This window comes from Cinclus cinclus, chromosome 19, assembly GCF_963662255.1.
Source record: "Cinclus cinclus chromosome 19, bCinCin1.1, whole genome shotgun sequence".
NCBI lineage: Eukaryota > Metazoa > Chordata > Aves > Passeriformes > Cinclidae > Cinclus > Cinclus cinclus.
This window is the reverse complement of record NC_085064.1, coordinates 1,539,154-1,553,524: the sequence shown is the minus strand read 5'-3', so window position 1 is coordinate 1,553,524 and position 14,371 is coordinate 1,539,154. Positions and strand designations below refer to the sequence as shown.

General features: G+C 43.9%; 1 protein-coding gene across 8 annotated transcripts in view; it reads right to left on the bottom strand.

Moving 5' to 3' along the window:
• The window catches only part of DENND1A (DENN domain containing 1A), a 152,478-nt gene that overhangs the window by 12,023 nt on the left and 126,084 nt on the right, over positions 1–14,371 (bottom strand). For 5 of the 8 annotated variants that reach the window (XM_062505518.1, XM_062505523.1, XM_062505524.1 and 2 more), the window contains one exon: positions 14,116–14,247. In XM_062505518.1, the coding sequence (XP_062361502.1) occupies positions 14,116–14,247 (132 nt within the window). Of the gene's footprint in view, positions 1–3,286; positions 3,347–14,115; positions 14,248–14,371 lie in introns of all 8 variants that reach the window. The other 3 variants (XM_062505519.1, XM_062505520.1, XM_062505521.1) reach the window with 2 other exon arrangements.

Genomic DNA, 14,371 nt, shown 5'->3' with positions numbered 1-14,371 from the left:
CCAGTGCTCCCTTAAGAGGCACAAGAGAAAGGAGATGTTCATGGCCTACAGCCTGAGTGCTCTGGAGTTTCTAAGGAAGTTTTTAAAAAATATAATTTGTTGGGGGAGGGGAGGATTTCCAGGTTTGTTTTGGTTTTGTTTTTTTAATTTTTCTTCCCAAGTACATAAACTTCAAACTCTCCTGCCAGTAGAAAGCCACCAAATTGTGTATAGTGCTTCTGCCCTACACACCAGTATGCAGAAAATAGCAGCAGCATTATTGCATTGAATTTTCATTTCAAAGGAATTGGTGCACAGCAGATATGATGAAGAAATCCAGAGTTGTATTGCCACTATTTCTTAGGAAAAAGGGCTTATGAAAAGGTCAGATGTTAAGGTCTTGGAGATCAGTCCCCACACAAGGCTGCTCCTCTCTACAATAAAGACAGCTTAAGAATGTGAATTTATGGCAGGAATGGAAGGATTAAGTTTGTGGCAACTTCAACCGAACTTGCAACGTGGTGAAACATGGGGAAAAGAACAACAGAGCTAATTAGAGGAGCTGAGCTGTCAGAGCGCAGCAGAATGGCTCGGTGCCAACAAACAAAAGGAATGGGCTGGCAATCAGCAGGATCGATGAAGAATACTGCTTCATTAGGGCTGATAAAACAGGGAGAGAGGCAGAGAGGAGAGCGGGAGAGGGGGGCGACAGGCAGGAGCAACGGGGAGAGGAGAGCGCCAAGGAGAGAGGCAAAGAGGAAGAAAGCAAGCTGCTTAATTAAATGGGAGCTGGAGCTGATGTGTAAAGCTGGCCTGTCAGCGTGCTGGGAACACTTTCACCTCTCGGGTGGGTGTGCTGCCCAGGAGGGAGAGAGGTGAGAGTTTGGGGTGGCTCCAGGGGCCAAAGCCCAGTGCGGTGCAAGGTGACAAAGCTGAGCAGGATTTAGAGCATTGCTCCCGGGGAACTGCAGGGAAAAGCCAGGAATCAAGGCAATTCCTTGCTGGATTTTGAGTCTCACATAGCCACAGAGGCAAGGTTAAATGCTTATCAAATGCAAAAGTATCAAAGAAATCCAATTATGCGAGCACACAGCCAAAAGAAAATAGGTAAACTTCCAGGACAGAAGGGTTGAATGTGCTTATTACTGTCCCCATCAACTTAATGCATAATTATTGTATTTTAACTTTTTCTAATTGAATAAAGTTTCCAAACAACCACTATTAATCCAAACAGACCTCCATTAATTAGAAGCAACAACCCTCTCTCTTTCATAATACCACCAACACTTATTTCCAAAGCAGCAGAATGCAAAAAACCATCTCTGTTCTGCTTCCTTAACCTTTCTTTGATCTGTTTTTGGCTTTATTATCAGCAATTGCTCATATTGCAAGCACTAGTGTCCATGTATTGCTCCCTGCAGCACAAAGTATTTCTCAGGAATGCTGGTATTATGCGGCCCTGGCTGGAAGAGCAGAGGGACCCGGTCTCCCCCTTCAGTGCTTGTGTACAAGGCCAGGATAAATCACTTGCTGATACCCACCTCTGTAGGAGCTGACAAGCCTGAGAGGGAAAAAGCAGCCTGCAAAAAGTATTATTTACACATAAAGAAATGTGTTGCAACTACTAAAAGCCAAATAACAGTTCTGAACAACAACAAATTTATGTATATTTCATACAAGCATATTTTTGGGATTGATTATAATAATTTACATTTATCTTGAATTTCCCCTTGATGAATGAAGTCTTTCTGTTCAACTTACTGACACAGCCAGAGGAATGCAACAGGAGCTTTCATTATTACATTTCCAACCTTTTATCAATCACATTGGGAGCAAAGACAGTTGAACCAACCATGTTACAGTGAGGACTATTAATACCCTACAGCTGGGAGATTAAACAGTCTTAAGACTTCCACATAATAAATGGCTCCATTTGAACAATACAGTTCAGCAACTTTGGTACAGAGGAATCACAACATGCCCCTTACACCTGTAAATGTGGAACAGGAGGGCATGGGAGCACGACAGGAACCCCACAGAACATGGGAAGTCTGATCCTAGTGAAACACATCTGGGAGGGTCTCCCATGCCCATTGTAATTAAGAGAACACATGTAATCATAGCCAATGCTACTTTTTAAACACAGAAAACAGAAATCTTCAGGGGAAAAATCCATAAAAATAACTCTGTTAAGCTAAACACCCAGAGTTAAAAAGAGGGAGGAGAAGAACCACATGCCACTGAAATGTCACACAGGAACATGCACCAGAGATCAGAAGTTAAAACACACACCCAGTTGCACTTGTTAACCAGTTACCTGCTCATCCAAAACACATTTTAAAAAGTTTTAGCAAGATCAGATTTGAAAACTTGCATCTCTCTCTTCCTTACGCATGTATGTGTATGGATAAGGAAGCAAGAAGTAAGAGGATTTGGATTTATGAACTAAATTCATAAAGCTGAAGTCCTGAATACGCATAAATATCTTCCAGTGCTGTGCCAAAACCCAACAACCCTCCTAAATTGATACTTCTTGCCTGTGCCTTTAAAAAAAAAACAAAACATCTGGTGCAGACAAAGCAGGGTGTCTAGTTTTAATGCCATCCTGCATACTCCATAGGTAAAAGCTGTCCTACAGCAAGTGTTTTCAGGGAAAAACTGCTGAGATAAGGCATCCCTACCTAACACATACAGGCACTGCACTGCCAATAATTTCTGTGCAGCTCTCCCATGGAAGAGCTCCTTCCTTTGGCCAACCTGCTGAGCCTTCTTTTACACCATGGAATTACCCAGTGTATGTCACCTGTAACGGGGTACCAATGCTCTACTGCTAAAGATCAACCTTGCTTTCTTCAAGTCTATTCACACATGGAAGAAGAATTAGGCATCCCAAATTAATTACAAGGATAACTTGCAGAGAATAAGTATTTTATCTTTAGACTTCTGCTTCCTTTCAGATTTGAGTTCAGTGCAAGTCTTCAAAAGCTCACTGGCTAAAAACTTCTGCCAGCCAGTCTAGCAGGGTTTTGTGTGTAAGAAATCACTGCAAAAGTCAAACCAGACGTGGCCAGAGCAGCCCCAGTTACCTGCAGAGCTGCCCGAGAGCTGCAGGGCTCGCCAGAGAAAAGCAGAACAACCGCGGGTCCCAGGGCTGTGCCGCAGCAGAGAGAAGGCAGTTTAGGAGCATGATTCACACATGGCTTCTGTGCAGTTTGACAATCCAAACTACCAGGGTTTAGTAGTGCTACACAGAGCAGAACTCAGGCAGTGTTAAGCTGTGCCAGTGAGACAATCCCCAGCTACTCACGGGCCTGGAGGAGCGCTGGATCTTTGGGGGCGGCGGGCGCGGCGGGCGGAGTCTGTGCTGCTGCAGCAAAGTGGAGACTAAATTAAAGTCACCTGCATGGAAAAACCCCTGATGTCCTGGCAAAAGCAGCATGAGCATGTGACAGCAGTGATTTACCTTCATACTCACCTCGCAAAATGCCACTTTTCTTACTTTGTTTTTCCAAAGCAGTGCCAACCCCATGGCCTAGGACAGCCCTGGCAGCACAGGTGCCCTGCCGGGCTGGACTCGGCTGCTGTCACACCAAAGGCAGCAGGGACAGCACACCCGACAGCCAAAAGGGACTGACACAACAAACATGCTCAGGTGGATTCTTGCACCTCGAGGTCCAAGTGTTCTAGGCTACATTTCATACAAATGGAAACCAGGATACTCAAAACCCCTCTCACTAAAATTTCGAATGATTTCAGTGCTTGTGAAAACTTCTGGAGAAGGCCTCAAACCACACATGTAAGAGCATGGAAAAAAACCCAATTCAGTTACACTTTTCATGCACTTAAAGGTGAGCATATGTTCAGATCCTGTCCTGGATTTCACTCCTAAGTGACCAACTACTACAAGTCAGACCTTACAGCATCATGATGGCCCAGAATTCAAAACTACTTGTGCAAGTATCAGTTTAGTTCTGTGTAAGTGAAAAGGAACATACTACGAATATTCTATACATTTATATTACAGCAAACTACTCCTTTGCAGGAGCCAATACTTCCATAACCTTATCCTGTCACTAGATTAATTTTTCCAGCTGAGGTTTAAATATCACATACGATTAAACTTTCATCTCTGATCAAAGAATAGCTCTATGTGTTTCCACAATAAAGACACATAAAAATGCTGCTTTGGGAAAAGATTAAAAGTGTGGAAACTTTTTTGTCTCTTGGACTTCTAACCAGGCATCGTGTTAACTCTCAGAACTGTGACCTCAGTGCTTATAAGAGCATGGCAAACCCAACAGTTCCATTCCAACTGCTGTTATCACTGCAGTGCTCCCAGCAGTGGAGTTTGCTGGGAGGTTCGTGTGTGCTGCACCACACAGGGCACTGCTGAGCCCCAGGAGACCTCAGAGCAGGGCAAGGCAGAACTGGCCAGGGCCAGCAGGGCTCTCTGCAGTGAGCAGGGACAGGCCTGGCTTAAAGCAGGGCAGTGAACACAGGCAGGAGCAGGCAGGGAACAGGGGCTGTCCCAGAGCTGCACTGCCAGGGCTGGTGCTCCTGCCTGTCACCACAGTGGGACAAGAAAGCAGGTTCAAACTCTTTGTGTTCGCTGGGAGAGCCACTGATTTGAAGTTAATTTGTTAATGCAGCAAAACACATTGTTTCTAAAAGGTCAGCAGGTGAAGCTGTGCTGGAATATCAACTTAATTACCTGGGCTGTAGGGAGGAATGGGCACCAAGCAGCACATGGCTGCAGTGCTAAAAGCTGCTAAATTGCTATTCCAGGCATGGTCCTAAATACATGTACTATAGCTTTTCTGTGAAGGGGAGAAATGTCTAAATTAGCACTTTCTCACCAATAGCTGTTTACCAGCATACCTTTTTCCTCTGGATATTTGCTTAATTGTCTTGTTCTAAATACTTCTGAAGCAACAAGACAGAAAATTTGCAGAAAGACATTTTTATGACTGCAGATCCGGCACTGCTTTACTAATTATCAGACAAGTGACTTTAAGCTATAAGATGCTGGAGCAAGAAAAATCTTACATTCACTTTTACACTATCAAAATACTATTTAAAAATGATAGGTCCCACATGTCATAAAGTAGCTATTATATACCCAAGGACTTTCACAATACAGCTATTTAGAGTTTTATACCAGAGAAAACATTACAAAAGGGTAATTTTTGGTCTGTGAGGTAACAGCTTGTGAGCAGAATATTATCTCAAACTAATTGTGGATGTCTTTTGAGATTTTTTTAAAGTGGTATTCAAAACAGAGCCTTGTGAGTAAATTAGAGGCACCAGTTCATGTGCAGCAACAAGCGTAACCAGAAGAAAATGCTTAAAGGAAACCCAGCCAGATGAGAACTGGTTTGTCAGTATGTGGAGAAAGAAGTGTTTGTCTCAATTAGCAGTGAGGGTGTTTCCCATCATTTCCAAAGCAAAGCTCTTTTAGATGAATCTCTTATTTCCTTCTGAAATTGAGGCCTGGTTTGAAAATACCTGAAAGTCAATCAGCCACGGGACAGAGATGCCTTGTGCTGGATGAAATCAGGCTCACACACACCAGGCTGCAGGAGACCTGAAGTGCTGACTTTGGGAGAGCATGCTGGACCTCAACTGAACACTCAATTATATAAAAAAAAGGAAGAAAATAACAACACTGAAAAATGTCTGGTACCTAAAAAGATTCAGTAGAGAAAGCAGACAGAATCTACGAGGCAGCTGTTTTATTATCCACCCAGATCCCTGCACAGCACACTCTGCTTTTTACATGCTCCCATATGTACAGCTCACAAACTGGGATGACAGGAACAGTGTATGCTTTACAGCATATATTTTTAATTTACACTCTGAAATACTTCAACGGAAATCTGCTGGGTCCTGTGATAAAAATAATCTCCATGTTTTAAGGGATGCCTCATTCTTCAAGCCACATTTGTAGATTGGGAAGGTAGAACAAGTCTGGCAAAAATGCAGCAATGCCTAAAGCCAAAATCCCAAAACCATGAGAACACCACTGTGGATTATTATTGTTCATAACTGATGCTATTCTAAAAACACATGCCTTAAACAATGAACTCCTGGGCTGTAGAACTGAATGGCATTTTATTTCTTTTGTCTGCAATTACCAAAAAAAGGAAGAATTTTGAGAATGACATGGATCTATTTTTCTACGTGGAGCCTTAGACAGGCCATGGCCGAAGTAGCACTGCTGTTCTGTGATGTTCATAGGAGGAAAGTGATGGTATCTGTGCTTGAAGACCTGTCAAGACTTCTGATCACAACCCACCTCCAGGACAGGAAAGTCCCTGTCCTACGAAAACCAGCAGTAAAAGCCACAGAAGGTGGTATCAGTAAAATCTGAGACTGTGACCACTTAGTGCTCCATTGTCACTTTGTCTGCTGAGCGGCTGAACATCAACCATCAACCTCTTCCCATCCATACCTGCACTCAGTTCTAAAAAAACATAAACCACCCCTGAACCATTAAACTGGTATTATCTGACACTGTGCAGTTTGAGGAGTCCTGACATTTTCCAAAGGAGATGCCTGTCAATAGCCTCTTGTTTACCTGGCACAGAGCCCAGGTGCTGCAGACCACAGTCTGAAAGCCACTGCACACTGAGCTATGTGCATTAGGAACCTCTTCCCACAGCAAACAGGTGCCTACAGAACACAAAACATTTCATTCAATTTAGAGTCATTCTGGTTCAAAGAAGCCTCACGCATGATTCCATTTTGTTCCTGTGTAGTGAGGCCCTGGATAAGGAAGGACCGTGCTGCAGACAGTGACTACACAAGGCAGGAGCAGGCCAGGGTTCTGCTGATCCCTTTTCCACCTGCTCTGCTCTGGTCCTGCAGAGCTTTGCCATCCCTGCTCCTCTCTGGGCCTTCCTTGGCAATTTGCTCCAGCACTCACCACTGTTTGGGCAGGGGATTCATTTGTAACAATTCACTACTCGAAACACACACCAGCTTTGTGTTCTGAGAAGGTGTCAGAAAAACCAAAGAAATTTCTACACAAAGAATGGACTTTGAGCCCATTTCTTTGAAATGCTCACTGTGACACGGAACACTGCAGCCCTTCTACCTGTTCTTCTTGTCCCCTCGGGCAACCACTGGTGACTTAGTGTAATTTCTTGTTACTTCTTTGATATATTTTGGCACCACTTTGCACTTAACTTTTTGCATCACATTTTTTTCTGGGCCCAGCAGCAACAGCAGAATCCTGCACTGACAATATCCACTCCTCAATCCTGTATGGGTATGGTGAACACACAGGGATGTTCCTGGTACTAGGAAGGAGCACATCCTATGGACTCTGCACCACACCATGGGCCTCACCTTGAAGCAGCACAACCTTCATTTGTCCAGAAGGAGAATAAAACGCCAGCTCTCTGTGACGCTGCTGCAGAATGACAGGGCCATGAAGGAAAACTCCCTTAACTCATTGAAGCAGTTTCTGGATTACAGAATCCTTTCTGGATTACAGCAAACCAGCAAGGAGGGCTTTTGAACAACTATTCATACAGGTAAAGAGGCAAGAGGTTGAAAGAGAATCTCACTGAGATGATAACTTGTCCAGAGGACTTCTCCCAAACTGAGGTTCACTTTTCTGTAGTTTTCATTCTGTCTATTCCTCAACATACATGGATGGACAGACGTGTTGCAAAAAATCCCAGACCCCAGGAATATATTTATCCCCATGTGTTAAAGCCTATCCATCTACTACCTCAGCAGAGTTTAAAATCACAGCTAATAGGTTAACAACTGCTTTTCTTCTGCTTCAGATGAAGAATATCAGAAAGCTGGGGGAATATTCCGCTTCCCAATTTGTACTGACTGCTCAGTGCTACTTGCAATGTCTGTTTGACAGGACTGACATTTTGTACCACTGTGAGATGGGAGAACGTGTGACATTTTTATTCATGGTGGCGTACGCCCTTGTAATGATCAGCCCTGGTCGATGTGCTTACTGCAGCAGCCCCGAGCCCTCGGAGAACAAACACGAGCCCGAGGTGCCAGCAGTTTGGCTGCCTTATTAAACACCACCAGGATTCTAACGAAGAGCAACTGCTGGAAAATCTCACTGTCAAATCCTCAAGGACATTGTCAACATGGAACTAACTACATATATTTTTCACTTAAAATACTAGAAAATCCAGCAATGCAATATAAAATTTAAAGAAAAAAGCCACAGTGGTTTGTGTGCGTTTTCTTTTTTAACTGGTCATTTTGCCAGCTTTACATTGGCTTTCTGTGGTCCTGATGATGGAATTCAAATCAAAGAGATCATGGAACCTACGTGTTTTAAAATGCTGGAAAATGGACATATCCCTTATTATCTCTTAACAGCTATTTCTCTCTACCAAATGGAATACTTGCACAGAAAAAAAAAAAGAAAAGAAAAACCAGCAATGACTATTTGCTTCGACTTCATCATTCACCAAGCCAGGCTGCATAAATGGGGGAACACTGTCCCTCACACACCCACAGAAGGACACAGACCCTCTGCCAGCAGCCTGGCACTCACAACTGTTTTATGTGCTATTCATCAGCCCAGCTCTGAAGGGAAAATCTAAAAAGTGCCTGGCCAAACCAACAGTCACAGTGGGGTCAGCATTTAGAAGAATTATACGTTTCACATACTATTTCTCTTTAATCTCCTGGTTTAATCCAGTGGCCCAGAGGTCAATTCAGACAATTCTGGCCTAACTGCACATACCAACTTCATAAGTAATACATAAGAAGCTTCTGGATGCTGATCTACACTGATAGAGAAGCAAGTCATCCGTAAGACACTGTGAGCTCTCCTCAAGTTGTCAATCTAGGTGATTTGGGTAGCCTTGCATGTACTGATGTATTTATTTTCGAGGTATGTATTATTTATAAAGCACAACTCTCCTTCCACATGGCAGCAGTGATGGCCCAAGATCCTCTCTGAGATATCTGTGGGTTCCTCAGCAGAACAGGACTAACGAGGAGGCTCTGCAGACACGTTACAGCTGCTGAGGCTGTCACGGCCCGGCAGGTCGGCTCTGCAGCGCTCCCCTCCCGTGCAGCCACAGCAGCGCCTGACACCACGTGCACAGGGCACACGGTGCTTCCAACATCCTGCGTGAGACTGCTTCAAACACCCACACAGCTGGCAAACACTGAGAGCCATAGTCTGCAATGTGCTTGTTCATGGCTGAACACATGTGCTGGATGCAGACTGGGGCCACAGTCTCACTGCAAAGCATGAATTCCTGCATGCCATGGCACAGGCTAGTGCAGGCATTCCCTAACTCCCACCCCGTGGATTGCCATCGCTGCTAATCCTGCACACCACAAAGCACAATTTCAATCCAGTGCATCGGTCTTGTCCACTGACACTGGTTTTACTCCTCTGACTAAGAACACTGCCCCTGAAAACCTGATGGGACATTTGAGTGGTCTCAAGCAGACATTAGATGGACAAGTGCTTTTGGGCCAAGGCAATTGTCTTTCTTGTGAGGTGACTTTTACTGAGCAACATTGAATTCCTTCTTGAAAGGAACAGGCAAAGAAAGGAGTGAGAACAAACAAGGGTAGAAGATATGCTTTCTGAAGACAAAATCATTTGGAAGAACTGACACTTTTTCTAAATCCAGAAACAAACGGAGAGAGGGAGGAAACCCCATGTGGCTCCAGGGAAAGGAAATGGGAACCCACGTTGCTCATCGGTGGGGAAGAGTAGAAGGGAGGCTCATTTTCTTAATGAAGGTCCTACTATTGTCCACCAGCTCCGAGTGGCCAGAGGAGGAGCTGGCTCTGCAGCCAGAGCATACAGTTACATGAATATTAGCAAATGAACTTGTTTTCCCCTTTCCCCTTTGGTTTCTACCTCAGTGCCACACAATGCCTGCTGTGATCCAGAGGAATCTGCTATTGTTCCGATGCACCTGGGTGTGAAGGGAGTCACAGGGTCTGGCAAAGGAGCCTTCCTCCCTTCCCTACTTCATCCCTTTTACCCTGGAGATAATCCCTCCTCTGCTGCCTCTGGCCTCAGCGATCCAGTTCTGCATTCCTGGAATGTAGCTGGCTGGTGTTCTCCCCATCTTCCCCCTGACCTCTTAATGCCGTTTAATCTCCTGGAAGGAGAGCACTGCCCTACAAAGCAGAGTTGTTTGTTCTGTGTGTCCAAGTGCACACTGTGACTAGGAGAAATGAACACGTTCATTTACGGCAAAAGGATTCACAATAGCAAATAAGATGGAAATTTCCATGCTGTGTCCTGCAAGAGTTTAACATGAGTCAGAATGAGCCAGGGAGAGAGCCCAGAGAAGCCTTTCCACAGTCAGACAAGCTGCTTCAGTACATTTTCCATTTGTTTCATAGCTATTTACATTAGTCCCCAGAGCACTGATTCTCTGTAGTTTGCATCAACAGCAGAACATGATTGAATCTCTCTACTAAAGATACATGTGGAAGAGTCTTTTGTATTTTCTTAAGCTTTACACCTTTTGGTACACAAATGGAATTAAATATCATATTTGCTGGTAAATAAAAACAAGCCACAGAAAACATAAACCCAGCTAAGCTGACAAAAGGCATTCTAATTATAACAGACACAATTAGAGAGCTGTACAGAACTGCCAGGATCACTTGCTTCTAATGAAATGATTCCCCTTCCCAACAAGTGATGTTTCTGGCAGCTTATCATTTGCTGGTTTAATTGTACTAAATCATGGGTGCTACTGACTGTGGGAAAGCTTCTAAGGAAGAACATTCCTAAGTGTGGCTTTGCTTTTGAAGCCTTTGGGCTCACCCTGTGTGCTCACACCATCCCTCCCAGGCTGGTGGGAAGACTGGGCACAGGTACCAATCCTGTATGAACTCTGTGGGTCCTGCCAAAGTAGCCCCAAACAGCTGCTTGCTTGGACAAGGAACCTGTTCAGAACAGTCACCATGACACTGTGTAGTGTTTATTCTCCAAACAGCTCAAAGACAGCATAGACACATGTGTTCTAGCTAAAAAGTACAAGTGTGGGCATGGAAACAAGAGCCCAAACCCCCAAGTCACAAATCACTTGCATTAGTGTCCCACTCTGCCCTGGTCAGGGCATACTGGGCTCCCAGTTCCTGCCCTGCCTGGCACACTGGGAAGGATCCCAAGGACAGCTCTGGAAGCTGAATATACAGCTTGTGTTTGACACATTAAGGACATTTTGGTCTGCTGTTAAGATAAAAACCAGAAGAAAGCATGTAATAGGACATTCACAGAATCATAAAGGTTGAAAAAGACTGGCAAGATTATCAAGTCTAACCATCAGCCCAGCACCACAAGAGATGTTCTCTGTAGCACTGGATCTTCCATAATAATTCACCTTACTCTTTCCCCAGACAAAGAGAACTACTCAGTACTACAAACCTTCCATCTGAGTCTTGGCCTTGGCTTGAGATTTGTTCCCTCTTATCCCCACCCATGAAAGCCTGAGCTGCCTGCACTGCTCGTGCTACTTGTTGAGTACAGTTGCATTGTCCCAGAGCCCGTGGTGATTGACAGCAGCTGTATTTGGGATCAATAACAAAGGTACATCCTGGCTAAAGCATGGAAAGTCCCACCCAGGAAAAGCAGTGGTCCCACCCTCCCACGGTGGTGTCTTACTAAGAACACTCTGTTTAGATCTTTACTACACTGCCCCAGGCTATCTGGCTAAAATCCTTCTTTTCACCATCAAGGGGAGCTTTCCCACAATGTCTTAGTATTACAGAAAGCATCATTAAAACAATTCCATAATAAACAAGGCTCTCCAGTGATGGCTGATCACCACTCACCAAGATGAGCCAGGACATACAGAATCTCCCCCAGTCAGCTAATTACTGCCAAATTTTGGTGAGTCCTCAGCAGAGGGGCTGTGCTTTCACAGGCATTTCAAGATATTTTACTGATATTTTTTGTAGCCTAACAACTGCAGATACACAACTGTGTTTGGAAAAGCCAGCAACTCCCTCACTCTGGGGTGAGAGATAATGAGTTAAAATTAAAGGTTGTTGCTGGCTCGCTAGCCCATCCCCCTTTAGCTAATCTGTCATGTAATGAAGAGAAGCACCCAGCACAGGACAGCTCGCTGCCGGCTCACTTACAGCGAGCTGATTAAGAATGTTCAACCAACAGCAGACTGCAGACCTTTCCGAGGAAAATAAATAGACTGTATGCAAATGTGTTTGTCACTTTGACAGCACGTCTCAATTAAAGGCCGCGCGGCGGCGGAGCGCTGCTGCAGCGCTGCGGCCGCGCTCCCTGCCCGGCCGCCCCGAGCCGGGCCCTGACCCCAGCGCATGCATGCATTTTAAACCGCGCTGCCAGCCGCACAATGCTGCACTCCGAGAGAGCCCCTGACAATGAGAAAAAAGCCTCTTTCATCCTCTTCAGTTTAGAAGAGCTGTGAATGCACAAACGGCCCTTATTTCAGAGTTCTTGCGCCTTTTTAATTGTCCCCACCTTCTGTACTCTAGACAGAGTTAAAAGTGACATTAAAATCTCTGCCTTTAATCACGAGTTAGAAGCCATCTCCCATTTTTACAGTAAATGTTGCTGCTTTTTTCCTCCCCAAAGCCTTAATCTATATTTCATAAACCTGAACATCTTTTCCTTTTGAATGAACGTATGACTTCATTTTTGTTTTGGCACTGGGCTATCAGGAGAAGCAGACCCGTGCCAGGATGAAGGCTGTGAGTCAGACAGCCCAACAACTGCTAAGTCAGACGGGTTTTTGGAAACCAACATTTGTAATGTGATGACAGCAATAAGCATTTAACCAGAGAGCCTCTCCCCACAACCAGGGGTCAGGAAAGCTGCTGTGTGCTTCTTCCGACACAGAAAAGTGATCATTAAAAAATCGGAAAGTGGCTGTTAAAAAACCTCACGAATTTACACTTACCACTCAAATATATATTTCATTAGTCTACCATCATGTTTGAACCATCCATTGTTCACAAAAATCTAAAGGAAAAACTGAAAACAAATTGTGACATTATCTGATTTCTGACTGCTTCAAATGAAATGTAACATGTCCCTGCTGGAGCTAGATGGCTGCATTCCTCTTGAAAGTACTTAATTGGTAGAGAATGATTTTTAAAAAGTCTCCAATAACTTACATTTAGCACACTGGTGAAAGTACTGAAAAAATAAATCTAATTCTGAGATGATGCAGACAATATTGCTCTGAGCACTGATCAGACCTTGGACAGCCCCATCTAATACCTGAACACTCAGTGCAGCCACACCAACTGGTTTCTATTCATAGACACTTCTCTAAAACTGGTTTGCTCCTCATTTTAGCATGTTTTACAATTCCTTTAAAATTACACTTTGCTTCCTTAGAAGAAATCAGATATCCCCTCCTGTTTTCTGGTCAGAACAGTGTAAAGAATAGATACAGCAGAAGAAAAGAGAACTGTGAACACAAATCATGTTATTTTTTTCAGTCAGTCTATACTTAATAGGGAAACACTGGCAAACTGATAATAAATACTGGATGTTTTTCCATGAAAATCACAGCAACTACAACATTTTCTAAATAGCCACTCTTCAAATCCCCCTCAAACTCTCTGTTTTGCAGACATATCAAAAGAAACATTACACAAGTAACTAACGTGAACAGCTCAGCTGTCAATACTGAATACAGAACACACTAACAAGCTATTAATTGATTTTTCCATCTTAGTTCATCGCATTTAATTTTCAGAGAATGTTCAAATGCTTTAATAGTTGGATGTTTAATATTGACACTAATGATCTGGCTAGACAACAGGGGATGTATTAAATTCTACACCCTCAGTCCTGAGGGCTGCAGCACCTTGCATGTAAAACAGCTGCAAAAGAGTTTATAAAATTGCTACAATATTTAAGCTTCAACCCTTCCCCCCCCCCCATTCACTTATGGTTTATTTTCCTCAAAATCATGGTTTGAACAAAACGAATCAGCAAACCCCGGAAAAATCAGGTTTTGAAACCCCCTTTAAACAGATACAAGAGAAATAAAACTAAAATAGCATAGTGCAGTGACTAAAGGTAATGAAGTGTTTGGCATACTCATCATGACTTTTCTCTGAACTATTTTTACTGATTCACATGACTGAGAACAACTTTCCACTAAGACCTACCTGACCAAAATGTACTGTGATTGGTCTTCTGTCCTCTCTTAATTTCGGGTCCTTCTTCTCAGCCAGTGGTGATGGTGCTGTCCTTGGCAGGGGCTCCTCCGGCGCTGCTGAGCAGCCGTTCTCAGCAATGTCCTGTGTGGTAGGAAAAGGTGAATAGCATGGCCAGAACACTCCTGAGTGAGGGGAAGGTGCACAGAGGAGACACTACAGGATAATGCTGACTAACAATTTGGATGTTAGGGGAAAAACACACCAA